Source organism: Cervus elaphus, chromosome 15 (genome assembly GCF_910594005.1).
Source record: "Cervus elaphus chromosome 15, mCerEla1.1, whole genome shotgun sequence".
NCBI classification, from domain to species: domain Eukaryota; kingdom Metazoa; phylum Chordata; class Mammalia; order Artiodactyla; family Cervidae; genus Cervus; species Cervus elaphus.
The window spans coordinates 67,984,768-68,009,830 of record NC_057829.1 but is presented as its reverse complement, the minus strand read 5'-3'; the positions used below and the strand labels follow the sequence as shown (position 1 = coordinate 68,009,830).

The 25,063-nt window shown below is 39.8% G+C and overlaps 1 protein-coding gene across 1 annotated transcript in view; it reads right to left on the bottom strand.

Moving 5' to 3' along the window:
* The window catches only part of CFAP58 (cilia and flagella associated protein 58), a 104,179-nt gene that overhangs the window by 51,053 nt on the left and 28,063 nt on the right, over nt 1–25,063 (bottom strand). The window contains exons 9-13 of the mRNA XM_043925870.1: nt 22,093–22,284; nt 9,806–9,967; nt 9,012–9,158; nt 2,632–2,772; nt 1,447–1,670 (exon numbers count right to left, since the gene is read on the bottom strand). Coding sequence (XP_043781805.1) covers nt 1,447–1,670; nt 2,632–2,772; nt 9,012–9,158; nt 9,806–9,967; nt 22,093–22,284 — 866 coding nt within the window. The remainder of the gene's footprint in view (nt 1–1,446; nt 1,671–2,631; nt 2,773–9,011; nt 9,159–9,805; nt 9,968–22,092; nt 22,285–25,063) is intronic.

Here is a 25,063-nt window from a genome sequence, read left to right as displayed (position 1 = left end):
CTGGCAAGTTTGTGTTAATCACTCAGTCATGTCCAACTCTTTGGGACCCCATGGACAGTAGCTCACCAGGCTCTCCTGTCCATGGAATTCTCCAGGCAAGAATACTGGAGTGGGTTGCTATTCATTTCTCCAGGGGATATTCCAGACCCAGAGATCGAACCCAGGTCTCTTGCATTGCAGGCAGATTCTTTACCAACTAAGCCGCCAGGCAAGTTTAGTGATGGTCCTGGAGACCATTCAATAGTGTCTTAGAGTAAATCCAATTGCCTCCAAAATGTCAATGGTGATATCTCTGGATAGGAGACTTATGAGCGATTTTCTAATCCCTTCTTTACATTTTTTCTGCATGCCCCTTATTTTCTACAATGAATTTGTATTACTTTCATCGTCTGAAATATGAACAACTCTTTAAAAAAGAGAGTATTGATCGATCCTTGATGGTGCAACTTCCCTTGCTATTCCCAAACGTATTCACTGCATCTAAATATCAAAACTATCTAATTCAATTAATTTAAGAAGCAGATCCAGACTGTGTCCTTGTCCCAAGGTAGCCAAGGATACTGTTCATCTACAAGTCTGTGGAGAATAAGATAGTTACTGAGAAAACACCAGACCTATTATTTGGTTTCCTGCAATTGCCCATATAAAACATGGTGATGTTTTCCCAAAGGGAAAGTAGATCTTGTATAATGTAAGATTTAAAGCAAGAAGAAGGCACACTAAGCTCAAGTGAAAGCTGCGGAAGATAAATCAAGAGTGAGATGTAAAATTTGGCTGCCTTCTAAGGAAACAGAGTTTTCAAATAGTGATAAAATTAAAATTTCCCCCTCTTTCCATTCTGTGTGTAATTCCAAGAAAAAGATGTGCAAATGTTACCAGGATTCAATTTAAATATTGATGTTCCGTCTCTTGCATAGTGCCTTATTAAAGAAATTCTAAAGAGCTCATTGGGGGGATTTTTTTCTGAATTGTAACTACTTTGTGGTTATGATTTAACTGAACTTTCTTTCACTAAATCCAGACTAAAGTTTTCAAAAAACACTTTTGCACTTGCCTACGTTCCCCTGAAAGGAAATGAATTCATTTTTTGTGACATAGAATGGACACGATGTAGATTATGGGTTATGGAAAAGTTTTTCTCACTATTTGTTCATTATTTCAACATAAAAAATTTATTTTATGCAACCAGAAAAAGACTTTCAATGGCTGGGACTACCCTGATGGTCCAGTGGTTAAAACTCAGGGGACCAACGCAGGGGACCCAGGTTTGATCACTGGTCAAGGGACTAGATCCCACGTGCTATAACTAAGACCTGTCGAAGCCAAATAAATATCTTAAAAAAAAAAAAAAAAAAAGACCTTCAGTGACCAATAGGAGGAACATAAGGTCCTTAGGAAGTCCCCATAGGCTGCTAAGCGCTCACCTCCGAGGGGGTCTTCTATTACCTGAGTTCATCAACATTGGCCACACTCCTGGCAAGAATCCCTTTCTCCCGGCGAAGCTTCTTGATCTCAAGTTTGAGGATTCTCATGTCCTCCAACCTCTGGTTATACTGGCTCTCGCCTTTATTCAGCACAGACTGCTGGATCTTGATCTTCTCATAGAGCAAAGCCAACTCATCATTGCGACGAACTAGCTGCGACCCAAGGATATCTCTCTCGCTGATGACCTAGAAAGGTAGGGCAGGGCATGGCCACTGGGGGACAAAATGTCCCATGTTTCATTACAGCAGCAGCATTCAGAGAATCAACGAATGCCCATCCAATGTCTGCATGTGCTAGGCACTCAGTAGGTGAGGCACTGAAAATAACCTGCTAGGCAGCCAATACTGGACTCCTCCCACAAGAGTTGGCAGTCTTGTTGAAAAGAGTACAACAAATTATATTATTAATAATAATAGTCCATGGCCCATGGGCTTTTTCCAACATGTTATTGTATGTGTTTAAATCTGAACGTCTTTAGGGTGGGCAAGCTCTTGCCAAGTTCTACCACTCCTTACTGTCTTGTACCACATGCTTCCCTGGTGGCGCAGATGGTAAAGAATCTGCCTGCCATGCAGGAGACCTGGGTTTGACTCCTGGGTCAGGAAGATCCCCTAGAGAAGTGACTGACTACCCACTCTAGTACTCTTGCCTGGAGAATTCCATGGGGAGAGCTCTGGCAGGCTACAGTCCATGGAGTCGAAAAGAGTCAGACATGACTGAGTGACTAACACTTTCACTTTCACTGTCTTGCACAAGCCAAAGTCTCTTTTTTTTAACCTGCTAGATCTTTGAAAGCATTTAAGTTTCTAAGCTCCCAAATTATGTAATTACTCATTGTACTTATATGCAACAATGATATTATGCTAGAATGTAAACCCCTTGAGGGCAGGGTAACTTATTTTCTTGTTGGTCAGTATATCCCCAGAGCCTAAAGGAGCAGGTGACACACAGGAAGTGCTTGTAAATAGGAGCAGAATAAATGAATGGATATTTCATAATTAATCAACAGGAAGTGGGCCTCTGGGGCTGCTCTGAGAGACTCAATGGAAGAGCTCAGAAAAGCATGAGGTTTTGTGAGGAGCTGAATCAAACAATTGTGTCTGCTGATAGAGTCTGCAGGTCTGGGGAGGTGTGGTCTCTTCCTACCTGGTCCAACTCCTTCTTCTGTCTCAGCCTCTCCCCATCAGCCTCTGCTATAATTCGCAGGAGTTTTCTCTCCTCGGCTTCCTGCTTTTCAATGAAGTGTTTGGTCTCCAGGGCTTGTTGTCTCAGCTTCTGCAGCTCGGCCTGACAACGAGTGAAAGATACAGACCAATTTCACTCTGTAACAGCACAAACCAGGCCGGCAGGGCCCAGATTTAGATGGATAGTGTGCTTCTGATACTTCCCTGTGATGTCTCGTTTAGCATGGTTTGATCACCCTCATAAGCAAAGAAAGCTTAACACACACACACACACACATACATACACACACACACACACAAGGCCTGTAAAGAAACAACAATGCATATTACAGTGATCATGTTTATTCTGAGTTGTGCCCTTGAGGGATTTCCATCATTTTTCTATATCAGTATAGCAGGAACCTCATTGGTATTCAACAGCAGTTCTCATACCAGCTAAACATGAGGAGAACCCACAAATAGTACAGAGAAGGATGTGGGGGGTGAGCATGGTGGGGGAGGGACTGGGTGGAGATATATCTGTATGTATCAGCTCCTATAACAATCCTAATATCATCAGCCTATCAATTGCAGAGATAAAGTCTATTATAAGCAAAATGTAAATTAATAAAGATAACAACCAAACGACTGTCTTATCAAACATCCTGATGGAATAGAAGAGATTGTCTTAGGAGTAGGATCTATATATCTTTTTATATATAGATCCTACTCCTAAGACAATTCCAATCTAAATGAGAAGATGAGATATACAAGTATTATGCAAATATTAACAAGTCCAGACAATAATGTTTCAGAATCTTTGTTGTCACACAGTGAATTGATGCCACAGGAGGTCAGAGGACTGCATCTGTTAGGAAGGCTTCCTGGAAGAACTCAGATCTTGAGGCTACATGGAAATCCTAAGAGAAGCAAGGAAAGGCTGCTTTGACTGGTAAATTTCAGAAGGAAAATTCCTCTCATCACAGGACACATTTGCTCCAAATCCATAAGTATATTTGTGGCTTACAACACCTCTGGCATGATATTAAGTATTGTGCCTAGCTATTCTTGTCCCAATTTCACAAATGCAATTAGAGACAAAGAAGAGCAAATCAACCTGCTCAAGGTCACGCAGCTAATAAGAAGCAGAGTTGAGATTCCAACCTAGAATTTTTCATTCCAGAGTTTCTGTTCCCTTTGCTATCACCATACAATAGTTCCAAGTCAAATACAGAAGATGAGTAAGACGTGAGGGATTCACCACCCACAGGAGATGACAAATATAACCAACCACCCCACAGTGTGGAGATGCTCTCTACTGTGAAGAAGAACATGGGAGTACAGGACAGAGTTCCTATTTCTTCCTGGGGTTTAGAGAGAATAGCAAGTCTGGGCTTTGGCAGTTGACAGTTATTTCTAAAAGGGAGATGTATGTGCTGGGGGCGAGCAGTCAGTGGTCAGGCTCACGTGAACAGAGGCATGCAAACTATAAAGCACCTGGTGTGTTTACCAGATGGCAAAACATCCAACGTGGCTGAGCTGGAGTACTGGGTAGGGAACAGCAGGAAGTAAGCCTGGTAAAACAGCTGAGACAACCTGAGAAGGGCCTTGTACGCCATGGAGAGTATGCAGTGGGCAGCCAGAGAGTTAATCATAATAGAGGAAAGAAGAATACAGCTTCGAGGTTCCATGCCCATGTAAGGACAGGTGGTATCACAGCCAGGTCAGCACAAGAAGGAAAGAGGGAGGAAGAACTCTGCTTTCACTCACACCTAAAACCACAAGGGAGAGGGCAAGACAATATTAAGCCTCCAACTTTTCAATGGCCTGCAGGTCAACATGTGAAAATGAAAAACTAGTAACTTTTTCCTTCAAGGAAGAATTGGGTTCCCCCACCTCCACCCACCCAGAAATGTCACAAAAGGGATGACAGAAAACCAAATACTTGCAAGTGAGTGCCTCTGAACCAATCCAACTCTAGTTGCCACCTGCCTCTAATCCATGAAGACCAAGAGTCATTAATCCCATAGCTCAAATTTATCCAAACAGTACAAGATGCCGCACACCTAGCAATAGACCTGTAATGTCACAAACTAAACACAGCTAGCTACTATAAAACACAGGGTTTCCTTTATGATATTTTGTTTGCTCATTCATGAAATGTATTTTGGTCCAGGGATAAGCAAAGGGAAACAGTTAATGAAAAAAGATCTGGTCTGGTATTGTATTTACCACTTTGGGGGATTGCCTGTTAGGAAAGAGAGTCAAGAACCAGCCTTTCTATTTCTATAATCATTTAAGGTGACGGCGAAGACAGCAATAAAATACCTGTTTGGCTCATGCTTTCTTTAATAAAACTTTTATTTTCCCAGATGTGCAACATTCACTTCCCTATTCCTAAGTGCCGAGAGCTGATCAGAATCTATCAGCAGAACAAAATGAAACCGCTGTTATATTAAAATGCAATCAATGGTGTGTAAAAGTATCTGTCTGAAATGTAAAACCGTTCGTGTGTTTGGCATTGCTTGGTGCTTTTTTCCTAATATATCAAAATTCTGAGTGGTCTCCTTATGTCATAAATTTATGGGCTGTAAACAAGATGTGGCATTAGACGTTGGCAGCAAATGTTAACATCAACAAAATACCTTAGGTCTAAAGCATTTAACAGTTGTAAATCTGAGCTGTCTTATCCAGGAAAGATGGTAAAAACTACTGTGCACCCAAAGCTCATCAAGAAACATTCTAGATGGGACCCGAGGCATAAAGCTGTAATATGATGGCAGGACAAGCTGTTTAGTCACTACTTCTACAATTATACAGTTTTGTGATAGGTATTCATGGCGTATGTATCACCCAATCTAGCTGCGGGCATAAATCACATCTCAAGAACCATACTTGGGAACTTCTCTGGTGGTCCAGTGGTTAAGAATCAGTCTGCCAAAAAAAAAAAAAAAAAAAGAATCAGTCTGCCAGCACAGGGGACACAGGTTTGATCCCTAGTCTGGGAAGATTCTACATGCTGCAGGGCAACTAAGCCTAAGGGCAGCAACTATTGAGGACGTGTTCTAGAGCCCAGGAGCCATAGCTATGGAAGCCCGCACACGCCAGAGACTACGTTCAATAAGAGAAGCCACTGCTGTAAGAAGCCTTTGCACCACAATGAAGAGTAGCCCCACGCACAGCAACTAGAGGGTAGCCCCTGCTCGCCACAACTAGACAAAGCCCTGTCAGCAAGAAGACCCAGCACAGCCAAAAATAAATGAATAAATTTTTTTTTTAAAAAGAAGCATACTTAAAAAATAAATAAATAAATAAAAAGAAGCATACTTGAGGGAGTTTGACCCCTTCATACGGGATCCCAACACTCACTGGGTTTCACAGAAACCATCTGTTTATATTCTGCAAAATAAATAGGACCACTTGAAGTCTTCTAACCACGAGAATAATTAGGCTTTCTCTCTCCCTCCAACAGTTCCCATCCATGTTGCTCTAGAGAGTCCACTGAGGACAAGGATATGGTGCCCTGAAGCCAGTTGCTAATGTGACGCTGAACTCTGGACACAGAGGATTTGCTGCTGAATTATTCACCAAGAATCAAAATGCTGTCAGATTGATGTGGGATGATGGGGTGGTGATGAACAGAATCGAGAGCTTGTTAGGACTGGAAGGCAGACACTCCACATGAGATGGCCCCTTTAGTGCTGATGAAACAAGACAGGGACAGAATGGGCAGATGAACACAGATGCAGCAACATCTACAAAGAACTATTGACATTCTGTCATAACCATCATGTGCTGAGAATGTCTAGAATCCTGAGGAGTCCGTAGAGCCTGGCAGCAACTGAAAAGGAAACATGGAAGAAGCAAGACTTTTCTATTGGCAGAGGGGGGGATGAATGAGGATGGGGATGATCTCTTACGGACAATTGTTTGTCGTGAGCTTGGAGAAGCGATAAATTGGGTTGTGCTGTCAAAAAGCATCTCACGGTCTACAAACAGGCTAGGGCTTGCCCTTCCGGGAGGGATTATGTACCAACGTAGCTTTGTATAACTCACTATAATAAGCTACATGTCTCTCATGGAGCAAAGTTACTAAAAAAAAAAACAATCTGCCCTTTCCTCCAGGGTTTTGGTTTGTAAAGCTCAGATGCATGAAATTCAGAGACCTCTGTAAACGTGATTCATCTTTGAGGCTAAAAAAGCCAAGAGGCTGAAACTCAACATTTGAGCTGTCATATTTTTCTAAAGGATGTCAAATGGGCTTAATGATAGGCCAAAATTATCCAGTCGAAGCACCATTGCAAGCCACTGTTGGATAACCTCAAATAATAAATCAAGGAGGCAGCCTTTTTTCTGTCCCTAATTCCTGCCTTAATGGAAAAAGCTGAGGAAAAGGCATCCTAGTTTCACAGTAAGTCCAAAGCAATCATCTTCCTATAATCAATGACACAAAGCTATCCAGACCTAGGATTCACCATTTGGAGCAGACTTTCTAGAACAGAAGCCCTTTAATCATCTCCCTTAGTCACCAGCTGCCAACTCTGCTGGCACAGGACCAAAGAAACAGAACTTTATTTTATTATGATTAAAATAATATAAAGTTTATGATTTAAACTTTATTTTATTATAAACTTTATTCCTTTATTTTATTATGATGCTTCTTTGGAGCTATATGTATAGACATCTAATGATGGAGGGTGTAATTGAAACAAATATTAACCAAAGTCAAACTAAGGAATCAGGAATAATTCTTTTTTTGCATAGGACATTGCTTATTCTAAAGCAGGACTTTGTCTTCCTTGGACCCCATTATGCAGCAATAATTAATCTTTTGAAAAGAGCATTCCTTGGAAAGTAAGAGATGAGGATCAATGTCACCCTCTGAAAGGTAGAGATGATGTACCAAATCCAGTTACACTGAAGCCTTGCTAACATGGGTCCATGAGGCCTGTGAGTGAAGCACTGTTTGCAACAAGATTAGTCTGATTCAGCCAATGTTAAACACCATCCCACCATAGACTTCCAGGATGGAACAAACAAACTCCTATAAAACTATTAATATGCTTTCAAACAAGGAGAATAAGGGCAAAGATGCAAGGTATTTTCAAATTTCTTTACATTTAAATAACTTTTAGTACAGAATTTTCTGTTTTTTTCTATCATGAGCTGGAGTGAGGAGATGAAAGTCTTAGGTAAATATATCAATTACCATATTTTTATTGTAAAGGCACTTTCACTACATTTTAATTTTTCTCTATCCTCATGTGCCTTAACTTAATGTAGTAGTTCTAGTTCCATGAAGACATATAATTGATAAAACCTATTGTTAAACTGAGAGTGCATATTTCAATCTACAGCATCATAGAATCAAGGAAATTTGACATTAAATCTGTCCAATGCTACATATTCATTTTCAAGATAGGAACTATCTTTGAAGATAATCATGTGCAGAAATTCAGTCTTTCACCAGCTGTAGAAGTTTCTGCAGATGGCCCATAAACATACACATTTAAGAAAATAAAAGTGGCACTATTCTCTTAGAAGTTTCATTTTTAATTCTTTGGTCAAATGGATTAGAAGGGAAATTTACTGGATTGGCTAGGAAAAGGTAAAAACATTAGGTTTAGTGAATATGTATAGTAAAATGTATTTAATTCAAAGTTTTGATATGGTATAATTATTTGGCATATATCTGGGGGACGAGTCTTTATGTTATATTAGTAGACCTAGAATGTTCTAAATGTGTAGACTTAAAAGGATATATCTTAGCAATATGTGAAGACAAAGGTGGTTCCCTAGAGGAAAGGCTGCGAAGTTCTTAGACTCACAGAAGTAAGGTGATCCATGAACCCAGTTGAGGGCCAAACAAGTAAGGACAAAGTCTGACACCTGGTAGACAATGATGTCGCAGGCAGAAAAGGCACGTGCACATGAAGTAAATAAGTATCAGGGCAGTGGCACAAAGGATTCTGCCAGCACTGTCTCACAGAAGCCCTAGGGAGGAGTCTGGGAGGGTTGAGTGCAAACAAAGGGCTGGACTTGTGTTGTAAATGCAAGGAGATCGTAGTGAGCCTGAAAGTGCCAGGACTTCCTGGGCACTGCTGACCTGCTAGGTTCTCTTCCACTGATGCCATGATAACCAGCACAGGTAATCGAGGAGCTCAGCATCTCCACTGCCCCCTTCCCATTCTAGCTGGGAGCACTCCCTGTAGGGAAGACAGACCTCGAGGTGGTGGAGTTCACCCTCCTGGTGCTTTGGTTGTTCTCCCTGCCCCCCGGCTATCCTCACTGAGCACGGAGCCTGGCCCCAGTGGGTCTAATGGATTGACAACCGGTTCATCGCCTTTATTATAAGGTCTGTACCTTCAGGGTTTCCTTCTCCTTTTCTATGCGCTGCTGTTCCAGATGTAGTTTCACAAGTGCCGACTCCTTAGCTGAGATTTCTTCTTTCAATTGATCTACCTGATGGGTCATAATCTTTAATTTTCTCTTCATTTCTGTTATTTCATCCTAACAAAATGAAAGGAGATATGTTTGAAAGTGAATTAAATAGACATCATCCACTATGGAAGCTCAAGACACAGTCAAGAGCTTTTAAGGGAGATTCATTTAAAACAATGATTTCCTGACGGATTACAACTGGGTATCTTTGTATCTTGTGCCCACAGACCTCAAAGTATTTCATAGCATTAACTCTCCAAATATTTTCATGAGATAGATGTAAAAATACATAATGAACATGCCATACACATACACACATGCACACACTTTACTCCTCACTGTGTAAGAGACAAATTGGAATCACAACAAACATTTTTAACTAAAAAATTACAAAGCAAAACTCTGCACTTAAATGACAAGAGTATGCTGCTCCCCTCTGAGTCATGATAGCTATTAGCAGTTTTAAAAATGAGAAACAGAGAATGGCAATTCTATATAATAATTAAAACCAGGGCCACGATCTTTACATCTGATCAAGTTGTGTCATTTCCATTTCAAACAATCTGACAGTTCTGCATAAACTGATCTTCTCTTTCAGGAGAATTCCCCGATTTCTTTCTCAATCTACTGTAAATTCTGCTATTAGAAGAACAGAAACTGCTTTAAACCCAGCATGGGAAGGGAGCAAAATGTAAAGACATAAATATATTCTTTACCTGAGCCTCAACCAGATTTTTACTATACAGATTCCTGTCTGACCTCACAGCTTCATATAGGTTCTGTTGCTGTTTTAATTTAGTCTCTGATTCAGCAATTTTTTTCCTATAGTCAAAAATCTGCATTTCACGAACTTTTATGTCTTCCATGTTCATGAGGACCTGGAGGAGAAAGAAGTAATAAAGATGGTTAAATAGCCCATCTGTGGTTATTGGTTCAGGACAAACAGATTTTGTTATCTCAGGGTAGTGAGCAGAAATGCCAGCAATCAGAAAATCTGACTGTGGCTATAATCACTGCGGTACAACACAGAAGTTCAGCCGAGCTGATTAGGGGCAAACATATACTTTATCCACAGCACCGTTCTGCTCAAGCATGAAGGCTTAGCACAGTTATTCTGTGATCACAAAACAGAAAAGAAAACAAAGAAATTCTTTCAATTCTGAAAACCTCTCTTGCCCACCCCAACCACCAAAAAAGGAAAGGAATAAAAAAAAGCACAAGCTTAAACAGATCTTAACACAAAGCACCACGAAGGGTAAGAGATAGATTAGCTGTTTGGCCACAGTTGTGGCTTTATAAGGTTAACCACAAGAAAGAAAAGTGACCTCTGACATTGATAGCAATCATAACTCTGTCTACCAATGTCAAACTCACTCCCATCAGGGAAACCCAAAAGACTTCATAAAAATATGTGTTCTACTGTGTGGAAAACACTTTGAGGCAAGATGAGATGCAGAAGTAGCTGCCTCTTTTTTGCAAGTATGGAAAACCGAGGCCCAAAATTCCACCGTGAGCCAATGCTTCTCGACAAGCAATCCACACAGTAGAAATGACATCATCATGACTCTTAGCTGCAATGACCATGGACATTGATTTTCTAAGGACAAACTTCTTCTAAAATTCCTTAAGAAAAAAAATTTTGCAAGGAAAACTGGTTGAATGAATGGAGCTTATGCTTTAACAACAGCTAGAACACACAAGGAGAAAATTCTTAAGAATATTTCATTGCATTTCAGTAGAATTCTCTTAATTAATGACTGCAGTTGAAGGAACTAAACAGAGAAACACGACAGAGAAAGAAGGAAGGGAATGCACTTGAAGTAACACGGCCAGGGAAGCTTCCTAGAAAGAAGAGATTTACCTAGAACCTAAAGGTCAAAAAGAACTTAGCTCTTTGTCATGCTGATATTATGATTCAGGTTTCGGATACCTGTGAGCATCATGTTCCCAACCCACCCCCCCCCCCGCCCCCGCCCCAGTCATTGCAGTAGCGAATCCTTTTACTCTACTTATAGAATTAGTATTCCAGAAAATATATTCTAAGAAATCCTCTCCTAAAGTTTCCCCAACAGAGTTAATGATGGCTGGTGTTTAATATATTTCCCTTTATATCTTTACATAGTGAAGAAGTGTTAGTCGCTCAGTCGTGTCCAACTCTTTGCGACCCCATGGACCAGGCTCCTCTGTCCATGGAATTCTCCAGGCAATGTTACTGGACTGGGTTGCCATTCTCTTCTCCAGAGGGATCTTCCCAATTCAGGGACTGAACCCAGGTCTCCTGCATTGCAGGCAGATTCTTTACCATTTGAGCCACTAGTGAAATCCAATATCTTTCAAAGTTTTCTTAGATTTATATTTAAGGAAGGATGGAATCAAATCTTAATAAATGTCTTTTTAGCATATATTATTTTGCACTGCCCTATCAGTTCTGTTGATCTGATATACTTAGTAACAAACGTCTTCTTTTACAAGTATTCTGATTTTATTTCTTTATTCATAGTCCCATATGCCGTAATTCTGAATAAGTGCATAAATCGGAAATAAACATTTTCTCTTCCTTATTTACTTGAACCTTCTTCTCCCTTCCACCCACATCAGTCCCTCATTGACATAGAAAGAAACCAGGTTAACAATCCAGTATGTGTTCTTCCATATTTTTCTTTGAATTCTGCATGTTCTATTTAGGTCTACTAAGGTCTTTATCATAATAATAGCTAATATTTCTCAGGTACTTTCTATATGCCGAGGATTTTATAGGTATTAATTTCTTTAATCTTCACAAAAATCCTCATAGATGTGCATTATCATATCCCAATTTTACAAATAAGGAAACTGAAGTCAAAATAAGTAATGTAGTTCACAGCTAGCCAACGAGTGAATATACAGGTACAGAGGTTTGTTTTCCTTTTGCTTTCTGAACTTGGTCTTTACTTTTCAGCAAAGTGGGATCCTCTTATATATTTTTATGCACCTTGCTTTTTATACTTTGTGGGAATCTGGTAGAGTAGCTCTAATTCATTCTCTTTAAAAGGGACATAATGTCCTACAGTGTAGGTGAACCCCTCCCCTCTGACGGGCATTCGCTTGGCTTCCATTTTTTTGCCAGTCTGAACCACGCTACAATAAACATTTTATACATGTGTTCTTATGTACTTGTTCTTTTACTTCTGTTGGGATGGATTCCCAGAAGAGGAGTATGTGGCTCAAAAGACATATATATTTTTAACTTTAATAGACACTGCTAGATTGCTTTCAAAAATGGCTGTACATTTTACATTTTCATACCACTAGCAACAGTTTTCTTAATAGAAAACTATCCTTGTGGTTTCAGGATTAAACCCTCTTTGGTCATACTGGATGATTCCTTTTAATGTACTGTTGAATTTGGTTTGCTAGAATTTCATTTAGGATGCTACATGCATATTCATAAGTGACTTAAGTCTATAGTTTTCTTTTTGGTTCTATTTTAATATCAAGATTTCTGCTAGTTTCATAAAGTGAGCTGAGTACCCTTTTGTTAATTCATTCAACCACTCGCCTACTCATTCATTCACTCATTGAACATGCATTGAGAACCCATCTATGGCAGGCACTATAAAAGCACCAGTGATGTAGAGAAAAATAAGATGCATTCCCTACCCTCAAATTCACTTCTAGTGAGTAACTCCACTGTAAAATGATAATCAAGGAATGGATACAACCAATAATCTGAGATATGCACAGGGTGTTATGAGAGAATTAAACCCTGGGAGGGTAATAGGGTGGCCATACACATATCTAAGAAGTTAATATTTGGTATTTACATAATTTGTGAGAACTACCTCTTCCTTCTTGTTCCTAGATCATCCCACCCAAGGACTCATTCATCCCCAAGCTTTCTCCAAGGCCTGGAGTTTTTGTTCATTATCACAGCAGAAGGCATGGGTTAGGTCGGTAAAGTAATGCCAATCAATATTGCCTCCAAGACCAACACAACACTGTAAAGCAATTATCCTCCAATAAAAAATAAATTAATAAAAAATGAAATAAAGAAATTCCAACAGAAAAAAAAATTACCCCCAAGAATACATAATACATTTTTCTAAATTCATACACAGAAAAAAAAATTTATATAGCCTGGGAATTATCTGATTCTTAAAAGTTTGAAGGAACTCAATTCTAAAATAATTAGGCCCCCAGTGACAACACTGGAGCTATTGCTCTCTCAGATGTTTTGGTGGCTTCCATGGTTATTAATCTTTCTATGGTTTCCACTTCTCCTTGAGTCAAGCCTTGATGTGTGTACATATTTTCAAGAAAAATATCTATTTCAACCAATCTTTTACAATTATGCAACCAGAGTTGCACAAAGTATTTTTTTATATTCATTCATTCATTTGTGAATGAATGCTGCACCAGGTCTTAGTTGCAGCACGTGGGATCCTCAATGTTGAAGGCAGCATGTGGGTTCTTTAGTTGTAGCATGCAAGATCTTTTATGTGCAGCATGTGGGATCTAGTTCCTTGGCTAGGGATCAAACCCAGGTCCCCTGCATTGGGAGCATGGAGTCTAAGCCACTGGACACTAGGGAGGTCCTTGTACAAAGTATTTTATATTATTTTACTGTTTTATTTTTATTAATTTCCATCACCCACTTTGTATAGAAAGAAAATGGCCCAAGGTAAGAATATATACAGACTCAGTGATGAATGGCTTGCATTGTTGGTTAAGGGGCTTGAAGGAAGAAGAGGCATGCAGGTAGATCTGAAATGAAGACATTTCACTTCTTCTTCCATCGTCTCTTTGATCTATCCCTTTAGAATCCTTGAAAATGAGTAGCAGGTGGCCTTTTAAGGTACCAGCACTAGCAACTAAAATGTTTAAGTTAGGAACAAATGGGAAACCTAAATAAGGTATCCATTCCTGGATCTGTTACTTGTTTGATTTTTTTAAAGAAAGACACTATCTTAGCCCCAAATGTAGCCTTTCTATGGACATGACCACCTTCGTTGGGGTCAGTGAAATGAATAGATTGAGACTACTTTGAACAGCATCATCAGCATTCAGAATATCAAGCAGCACATCAGAGAAAAAGAAAAAAATTGCTTGTTCAATCACTTTGAGAAATATTACAGCAAGAATAATCCTTTGCACAGACAGAATAATGCTCCAGAGAAAAGACGTAACCAAGGGCATTTCTTTTTGGGGCACCCAGTTAGCCGGGTTCATCTTTTTGCAAACAACAGTACACAAAGTCTAACTTGTTTCCAGATTCTTGAAGCTGGGAGTAGCAGGAACCCATCATGATACCAAAGAGATCAAAGGTTATTTTGTTTAAATGACAGCAAAAATTTTAAAAGTATAGAAGCAAAGGGAAAAGACAATTCACAAAGCAATATAGTTCTAAGTGTTGGGACTCAACTTGTTTTGAGGGAAATCATTCAAACGAATGTCACATAGAGGTTCAAATCCTGAAAATTCATAAAATGTGCAGAGTATTAGGTAGACACAAAACCCTTCATCAGCAAAATGTTCCCAGTTTCAAAGGCAGAGAATGCAGAATGCCAGCTATGGGTCTGGAGCTTAATTAATTGATTATACTTTAGATACCTCAGACCAACTCTGAGATAAATCACATCCAAATATAGAGTTTTATTACAGCCAGAGGGTTGGAAAGCCTAGCATGTGGAGGCCTACTTCAGAGGAGACCAGAAAATGCTTACAGTGCACCATGAGGGTACAGTCTCAGTTTATAACCTACTACCTTTTCTGTTTCTGTTAAAACAACCCGCCGATAGAAATAATAGTGAGATAAAAATCAATAACGTGTGCAGGAAATCTGCAGCCACAGTCAAAACACCATATGTACTAAGACAGGAAGAGAAAGTAGGTCATTGAATTTGGAATCTTTTAACTTGCAATTGATGAAATATCAGTACAATAAACTTTTAAAGTAAGTTTTTCTGACTTGGTGTCAATGGTTTGAATGCTGACAATGTCTTTACTTCCATAATAAAACTGGAAAACTCACTCTCAAAAAAAAAAACTTTGTGCCCAGTCATGTGAAATTTTAAGTCTTCTCTATTTGTCTTGCTTTCTTATTTTATCCTCTATCTCAAATTCAGGGAGGCATATCTATTTTTCTATCTGTTTTTAATAACATGTTATGCTACAAATGAAGGCTATAATATCTGCCTAGGAGGGCTATAGTGAGGATAAAAGTGAGAAAAATTATATTTATGCCATAATATAAGTACCAGGCATATCATAATTTAATCATTTAATAAATGTTAATAGACTATCATGGTATGTTTAACATTATGTGATATTATATAATATTAGCACTTAAAAAACCAACTTGGTTTTTTTCTATGGATCAAATTCTGTTCTCCTCCAGGAAAAGAGTAATCCATAGTACACTTATTTCATTATAACATGAAAAGCTTATAATTTGTGTATGTCCCCTTGAAGGCTCTCTCCAGAGTTCTACCCTATTAAAGATGTTCTGTATAAAAAAACATTAAATTAATATTGAAGAAACAGAAACTTCATTTTATTATGAAGTACCTATTCATTGAATGATATTTCTTTGATCAACTTTTGCTATCCTCACTTCTAAATCCTTGAAAGCACATTATTATTCATTTCTTGGAACCTCTGTCTACAAGAGCTTTGCTTGACATTGTTATAAGGCAAATAAGCAGGGAGCTAAGAAACTTATTGGTAGGAATTCATTGCAAAAAATGCTTTCCAGTATATAAGAAGGCTGGGAGGGGATAGCTAGAAGTTTAATATTTAGAATGAAAAAGAAGAGGGTCCTAAAATGAGCCAAAGGCATAATATGCAGAATGTTCCCCAGTTTTAATCATTAACTAGGAATGATCTTAACCTAAAATTTATAAGTCTAGAAAAGAGTAAATATGGTGGACCATAACTTATAATTGGGCTTCTCTAGTAGCTCAGTTGGTAAAGAATCTGCCTGCAGTGCAGGAGATCCGGGTTCGACCCCTGGGTCAGGAAGATCCCCCGGAGAAGAAAATGGCAACCCACTCCAGTATTCTTGCCTGGAAAATCCTATGGACAGAGGAGCTGGTGGGCTACAGTCCATAGGGTCACAAGAATTGGACACGACTTAGCAACTAAACCACCACAACTTATAATGTCACTCTTGGTGCCTCTCAATTAAGCCGAATAATAAAATGTATACTGCAGCAGAGGAAAAACCATGAAGATAAAAAGTGCTGAATATATACTGTATAAAATATCTAGTGGGAAGCTGCCCAAGGAGCTCAGTTTAGTGATGACCTAGAGAGATGGGATGGTGTAGGGGGAGGCTCAAGAAGGAGGGATATATATACACATATAGCTGACTCACTTTGCTGTAAGCGAAACTAACACAACATAGCAAAGAAATTATACTCCAATAATAAAAGAAAAAACGTCCAACTATAAAGAATAAGTGCTGAAATACTGTAGTAGCTTGTCATGGCTCCATGAATTTTTGCTCCCATCACCTCTATGGGAGGAGTCTACTTGCCCTTGCTGTTGAGGCTAGGCCTGGACATGTGACTTGCCATTGCTGATGGGATGTCAGAGAACATTAGGCAAGCAGAGACCCATGAACTGTGCTTGCGTGGTTGGGTCTGTCCTTTGCATTCCTTCCATTCTCCATGAGAACAGTGTGCATATCCTAGAGGATGAGAAGCACACAGCAAATCTGGAGCCAACCCACAGCCTCAGGCCAAGCCCAGGCAAGCTCGGCCCAGATCAGCTGGCCCTTGTCAACTGCAGGTGTGTGAGTGAGAAATAAGTGCTTGTTTTTGCATACCGGTGAGACCTGGTGGTTGTTTATTATGCAGTAACATCATGGCACATGTTGACTGAGACAAACACATACGGAAAGGCTTGGGATTCTGAGCCATCCAATTCTGGCACAAAAAGGGATCTTCTTTCTCATTTGCAAATGCCAAGTTAAATTAATAAAATGTAATGTAGGGCTTTCAGCAGCTTAGATTTCACCTTTTTTTTCCCTTCTAAATAAAAAGAATCAGAAAGCAAATGTTGACACTGTTTTTGCAGCCCAGAAGGAAGAGGAGATCAGGCCAGAAGTCACTCACAGCTAAAACTGCGAACAATAATTCAGATAACATTGTCCGTCATGGCAACCTATTTCAAAAGAATTTAAAGGTGGGCAGACCCATAAGTTTAAGAAAGTTTAGTCACTCAGTCATGGCCACTTTGTGACCTCATGGGATAAACAGATTACTGAAGAGGAATTTAATATAGATACCTAAAAATAAGTCTTTGACTAGTTGATTCAGTTGTCTAATTATGCTTTCCAATCACCCTTTCAAAATATATTTGAATACCTATTTAATGAATAAGTAACAGAAAGAGCTCAAGGAACTTTTAAATGGCATGAGGCACACTCAGAAATGCAGATACAGTTATAACATCAGATTTCTTCACCTGCCAGAGAGGGGAACCAAGTACAGATGGATTAGAAAACATTTTAAATAAAGCTCTTGTAAGGTTTTATTGGTCCTTGAATGAAGGGCAAGGTTTTTTGGATCAGGATACTAAAGTAATAAATTTTCATTTCAGAAAATTTGAAGAACACAAAAGGCACATAAAGGGGTAAATTGAAGACGATCTGTATCCCTACTACTCAGAAATACCTAGTTTTCACCTGTTGATCCATTACCTTCTACTCTTTTTCCTGTTTAAAAAAAAAAGGAACTAGACTTCAGCTTTTTCTTCTTGCCTAACTCTGAGAGTACTTTTCTTTATCATTGTGGGTTAAACAACATACACACACACGACTTTCTCCCAGAGCAGGTCTATGAGATTTCTCCTGTCACTGATTTTGCCAGAAACATGCTCAATCTGCATGTACAGTTCTTTCTTCGTCTCCAGAAAATATTTTCTGTTACATCTTTGATTTGGGGCTCAGTTCCTCCATCAGAGACCAGCAACCTATAGGATGCTTTTTATTCCCTGTCCTTATCTCTTATCCTCTCTTTGATCATTTTTGTCTTTTGTTTCCACCTCTATTCTAAGAGTATGAAGAAAACCTTGGAAGAAAAGCTATGACCAACCTAGACAGCATATTAAAAAGCAGAGACATTACTTGGCCGACAAAGGTCCATCTAGTCAAAGCTATGGTTTTCCCAGTAGTCATATATGGATGTGAAAGTTGGACAATAAAGAAAGCTGAGCACTGAAGAACTGATACTTTTGAACTATGATGTTGGAGATGACTCTTGAGAGTCCCTTGGACTGCAAGGAGATCCAACCAGTCCATCCTAAAGGAAATCAGTCCTGAACGTTCATTGGAAGGATTGATGCTGAAGCTGAAACTCCAATACTTTGGCCACCTGATGCAAAGAACTGACTCATTTGAAAAGACCCTGATGCTGGGAAAGACTGAAGGCAGGAAGAGATGGGGACAACAGAGGATGAGATGGTTGGATGGTATTACCAACTTGATGGACATGAGTTTGAGCAAGCTCCAGGAGTCGGTGATGGACAGGAAAGCCTGGAGTGCTGCAGTCCATGGGGTCACAAAGAGTCGGACACAACTGAGTGTCTGAACTGAACTGAACATTCTAAGAGAACTACTCAAGTTTGCACTCCTCTTCACTGATTCCATTTTCTACATCAGTTCTGTTCTTTACAACTTACTAACTTCAGTGTGGATTTTAAATCTACCATTGCTTGCTTTGGGTTGGTTTGGGGTTTAGATCTGTTTTAGTCTCTTTACAACTGTTCCTTATTTTATCCATCACTTCCTTTCTGTTTCATCTTTGTTTTGTCTTGGAGGTAATGTCATCTTGGACTTATAACCCAGATGATAGTTCTCTGTCCTACCAGGGTCACACTGTTCTTAACCACAACAACAGAACATCTATCATCTTCATTTTGTGTGCTAGGAAGCCCAACATGACACCTAGTATCTCCAAGAATTCTTAAAGGAATTCTATTTCTCCTATTCACTGTGGCTTTGATTTCCTATTTCAATAGAATTCCAGATTCTCGATTGGCACTTTTCTCTGGCACACATGGTTCCTTTTCTCAGTGTGTTACCTCACATCCCACATCCCTCTTCACCCCATTCCTGCCCCACAATGCACAATCCAGCCACAGGGTTGATGCAGACTGTCACCAAAGGTTACAGATACAGAGCACAGTAAAGAACTTAAACTTGACCATCGAAGGTCCCATGCTTAGCATTTCCTCGGTCATTCCTGCCTGGGAACTGGTCCTGTCTCCCAGAAGAGCCCAGCCTCCCTTCTCATCTTCTCCTATTCCCCCCATTTCCTGCTCACCACTGCCCCTCCCCTTCCCAACTGCAAGCAAGTTCAAGGAACTGTGAACTGAGGGCCAGGTGGATTTTCCTCAGTTCACCTCTACTGGCTTTAAAATTCTCATCCTGTGCTCACTTCGGCAGCACATATAAAATTCTCATCCAATCTCTTTTCTTCTATTTTAGCATGCCTTTACGTCAATGTTAGTGTTTATGCCGTTAAAACTTTTCATCTCTGCTACTGACATTTAATAAGAAGTTGAAAATAGCTACATTCAAATGCCACTTTGAACAAAAATTCTGGGTTGTTTATCTACAAAGTAATTAATATATTTACTTGCTTATTTATGAAATGTTCCATAGCATTTACTATGTGCCAGAGATCATTCTAAATACTTTACCAACATTATCTCATTTAATTTTCACTACCCACCCCATGATATAATGACCCCAATCCTTTTCATCTGCACACAGATAAAATTTAGGTCAAACCATATAAATAATTTCATATTTTGTTCTTATCAGATTCATATTGTGACCATGTTCCCCATTTAAAAAATATTTTTCAAACACGTGATTTTAATGGCACATGGCAAATTTGCACAATTTATTTTGAAGACTGCTCTTTTATAAAAATCTTTGCATTCTTATTCTTCATACACGCAGTTTTTACAAAAGAAATTGTGGGGTCAAAAGGATAAACTTGGAACAACTCACTTTAGAAGGAGATGAAAATATCAGTTTCATGACATCTTCCCCCAGTCCCTGGTATTATTCCTCAACTTCCTATAAATAGGATACATGAAAGGGAGCTTTCTGTTTGTGGGAATGAGGGGTGTGTGTGTGTGTGTGTGTGTGTGTGTGTGTGTGTGACAGTAAAGAAAGAAATACGAGATGGTGTCAAAAAGATATACATGTTTTTAATAATAAGTCCAGAGGTGACACAAGTTGCTGTAGCAACTGATACATGCTGTCAGGAGTTAAGTAAGAGAGAAAATTTGTAGTTGATAAATAATATTTTAAGAACTCGTGCTTAAATTATTTAGGTGAGACATTATGTAACCTTGTGCAGTTAAACATCAGAAATTGTGAAAAACAGTTACCAGCAAAACTTGGTACCAGTATCTCTCCTTCATAAGGGAACAGAGAGAAATACACAATCCTATATTAAAATCAGTGACAGCAATCTTTTTTTATCACCCATCATCTATCTATTTGTTCAACCCAGTTTTGGCGCCTACTATTTACCAGCATTTACTATGTGCTGGAAATGAAGAGAAGAATGAGATAAAGTCCTTGCTCCTAAGAACTCACTACAAACAAGGGTATGAATAAATAAGTACACTAGAAGATGGTAAGAGCTGCTCCAGAAATATCAACAAACCCATTAAGTAGGAAGTGACTAGCTCTGCCTAAGGAGTTAAAATAGGTTTGACCCCAGACATGAGCATTTGATCTGGGTACTGAAGCATGAATAAGAGTTTTCCATTCAGAGAAGGGGGAGGAAAGGGCTTTCCAGATAAAACAGAGAGCTTAGCCTCTGTTGCATAAGTCAGAATATATGAATTGCTGTGTCTTGCATGGGTTACAGGTATGTAACAAAATACTGATTCGCTCTACTCATAGGTGGGCCAGGTGGGACCTGGGCAGCTAGCATCCCTAGGTAAGCCCCTCCAGCCCTGCACAGGCGCATCCCCCTCATTCCCACATACTGTAGACACACTATCTTCTACAATGCTGTGATGCAAAGAATGTTAGGAAGCACTGCCCCAGGTTGCTGAGAGATGACTGGGGTTTGTAAGGCTGGGAGTAATAATAAGATTTCACTGGAATTTTTAACAACTCTGACAGTGTGATGGCAGCCAGGAGTGGCAGGAGACTGACTGCCAGGAAGGAAGACATAGGAGGTTACAACAGATTATATGTTCAGATATAGTCTCTGTCTCACCAGGTAGGGCCCCTCCCTTAGTAGGATCACACTGCTGCCCGAGGATATCAGGATTGACCACGTAACTTCCTTTGATCAATGAAATATGAGTGGACTGGCCCTTTACCCTTCCTTTGCCAGCAGAAGCTCTGAGAGCATATCAAAGGTTTACTATTACACAGATTTCCCTCTATAAGAGGCCAACACATTCCAACAGAGTCGATCTGCAATGAAGAGGACGTGAAGCAGAGCTGTGGCTGACCCTCAAAGGTCATTAATGTGAACAGAACATAGATCTCTGTTGCTATAAACGACTGAGACCTGAGGGTTATTTGCTACAACTTAATCTGACGGATACAGGGGCCAACAAGCTTAGCCACGCTAGAGAACATGAGTGCCTGAAATGACAACTAGTCCTCTCAGAATCAGTAAATCAATTAGTGGAGCTTCTTACATGGTCAAGTTGCAAGAGGAATATGCTGTTTTACAATGGCTTCCAACCAGGGGTATGAGGATCACGGGCCATCTTTTACAAGGAAGACATGTCCTGCCAGGGATGGACTGATCACATGCATTTGTGTTCCTCCAAACTTACATTCTGCAAATATCTAATCAGCATTTGTTCACTCTAAATGGGCAGTAGCTGATTTGATAGCAGAGCTTATTGCCCACTATCTTAAATCTGCATGTGAACCACAAGCGGCAATCTGAATAATCTGTCTTTGCAACAGTGTGTGGCAATCAGAAATAATGCAGTGATGCTCGACCCATACCATGGAGGACTAGCTTACCTTTTGGGTAAGGTCACTGGCTTCATTGATGTACCGATCTCGCTCCCTTTCCAGTTGAAAGATGATCTTTCTCTGCTTCTGAGCCTCCTCTTTGTAGTTTTGGATTTCTTCCTCCAGATTCCTCTTGGCTTGTTCATGGAGCTTTACCAGGTCTATCTGTTTCTGGGTTGCACTGACCGCCTTAAGCATATTCTGAAATAAGGACAGCACCGAAAAATGTTTGTGAATTTGGTTACATTTACTTGTTGCCTTAATCCTAAAATAATTAGGTTCATTGTTTGGGAGATGAATAAAAATAATCATATTTTCTACAGAGTACTAAGAGCTTATTATGTTAATTTTGCTCAGAGCACTATAAACACACATGCTGCTGCTGCTGCTGCCGCTAAGTCACTTCAGTCGTGTCCGACTCTGTGCGACCCCATAGACGGCAGCCCAGGCTCCCCCATCCCTGGGATTCTCCAGGCAAGAACACTGCAGTGGGTTGCCATTTCCTTCTCCAATAAACACACATAAAAAGGCACTAAGAGACAACATCCCTAGGAAGTGGGCCTATATTGCTCTCATATTAGGGGTAGGAAACTGAGAATAAGAAGATAAGCTACTTGCCTAAAAGTTCACGGGCTTCCCCAGTGGCTCAGCAGTAAAGAATCTACCTGCATTATAGGAGGAGCAGGAGACACAGGTTCGATCCCTGGGTTGGGCACATCCCCTGGAGGAGGGCATGTTAACCCACTCTAGTGTTCTTTCCTGGAGAATCCCATAAACAGAGGAGCCTGGTAGGCAACCGACCATAGGCTCACGAAGAGACAGACATGACTGAGCACGTACATACACACACACAAGTTCACACAACAGGGGAGTGACAGAGCTAGGATTTGAATCCCAAGCTGGCTGACCCCAAAGCCAATCTCTATTCCAACTCTAGCCTTTCACTTGTGAAGTCAGAACAGCTGAACCTAATCATGTATCACAGGCTTTGACTACAAAATAAAAACCTTCTTATTAAAAATGCAGATAGCCAGAATTAACATATGATCCAACAACATCACTTCTGGCCATCTACTCAAAAGAACTGAAACAGGTGGCCAAACAAAAACTTGTACATGAACATTCAGAGCAGCACTATTCATAAAAGCCAAAAGGGGAAAACAACCCAAATGTTCATCAGCTGAAGAATAAATAAACAAAATGTGCTATATCCATGCAGTGGAATACTACTCATCCACAAAAAGGAATGAAGTAGACACTACGACATGGTTGAAGCTTGAAAATATTATCCTGAGTGAAAGATGTCAGACATAAGAAGTCACACATGGTATGATTCCAGTTATATAAATATCCGGAAGGGTCAAATCCACAGAAACAGAAAGCAGATGAGTAACTTCCAAGGATGGGAGGAGGGGAAAGTGGGGTGTGACTGCCTGACAGGTACAGGGTTTCCTTTTGGGTGATGAAAATGTTCTAGAACTAGATTCATGATGTTTTACACAACATTGTGAATATACAAAATGTCACTAATGGCAAATTTTGTTTTCTGTGCATTTTACTACATTAAAAAAGAATTATAACCTGGTCTTAAAAAAAAAACACAGATGCTCACATCCCAACTCCAGAGAGTCTGATTCTGTGGATCTGGGATGAGACTCTGGCACCTACATTTTTTTTTCTTTTTGGAAAGCTGCCCTGGTGGTTTCTGATGCTACTACAATGGACGTGCCTTGGTTTGGCTGCGCAAGAAGTCAGGTTGTTCCTCTGGAACACAGAATTAATACAGTGCAACTCTGCAGCCATGCTCATGATGGACCACAGCACATCTGCTTCTCTAGCCACAGCTGAATGGACCCAGCGACTTCCGAAATAGAGCCTCTAGATTTTTGTAACTCAGTAGAAGATGTAAACTCAGGAGCTGTTTGTTGGAGATAGCTTTTTTCTGCCATTTGGACAGGGACACAGAGGAAGAGAGATGATTTCACTGAAAGACAGAAATGAAGCTATGACTCAGCTGGAAGTCTAGTGGTGGAGGGAGAGGGCTTTCTGTGCATCCCAAGAATGCAAGGCCAGGTTTTCCTCGTTCCTGAGGCCCACCTGTATCCTTAGGTTCTATGTTGCTGTTTAGTTGCTACGTCGTGTCTGACTCTTTGTGAACTCATGGACTGTAGCCTGCCAGGTTCTTCTATCCAGGGGATTTTCCAGGCAAGAATGCTGGAGTGGGTTGCCATTTCCTTCTCCAGGGGATCCTCCCAACCCAGGGATCAAACCCATATCTCCTACACTGGCAGGCAGGTTCCTTACCACTGAGCCACCTGGAAAGCCCCCTGGGTTCCAAGAGGCACTTCATAATCCCTTCCCAAATCTCTAACCAATATAGACCTGCAGTCAGGACTGAAAACCACTGGAATATAAATTGGTTTAAAAAAAAAAGACATGAAACCTTGGTCGGATGACGACGTAGAAAAATGGAAAAGGTCAACTTTACTTTCAAGTACTGAATTAAACATTTGCTCTATGAAAGCTAAAGTCCCTTCAACATGACACTGAGAGAACCAAATATATGAACATTGCTGCCTATCAAAACTATGTCACTCATTCATTCAATGAAGGTGGCATTTCAAGTCAGTGAGGAAAGGATGTATTATCAATAACGGTTGACTGAGCACCTGCAAAGGAGCAGGCGCTCTGTCAGGCACTAAGGATGCAATGGCTGTGAAAGAAAAAAAAGTTTAAAAAGTACCTGCCCTCAAGACGAAGCTGATGCAGTCAAATCAAACAAAGAAGTGTAAAATTAAAGTGTTAGGTGTCCTATTGTGGCAGAAAATCAAAAGGCGGTTTACCAGAACATACAAAATACAAATGGATTAAATGGTGTATATGTTACAAAAAGTTTTTAAAATCTAAATCTAACAATAGTATTTATATTATTTATATTACATTATTTATATATTTATGTTATTTATAAATTTATAGAATA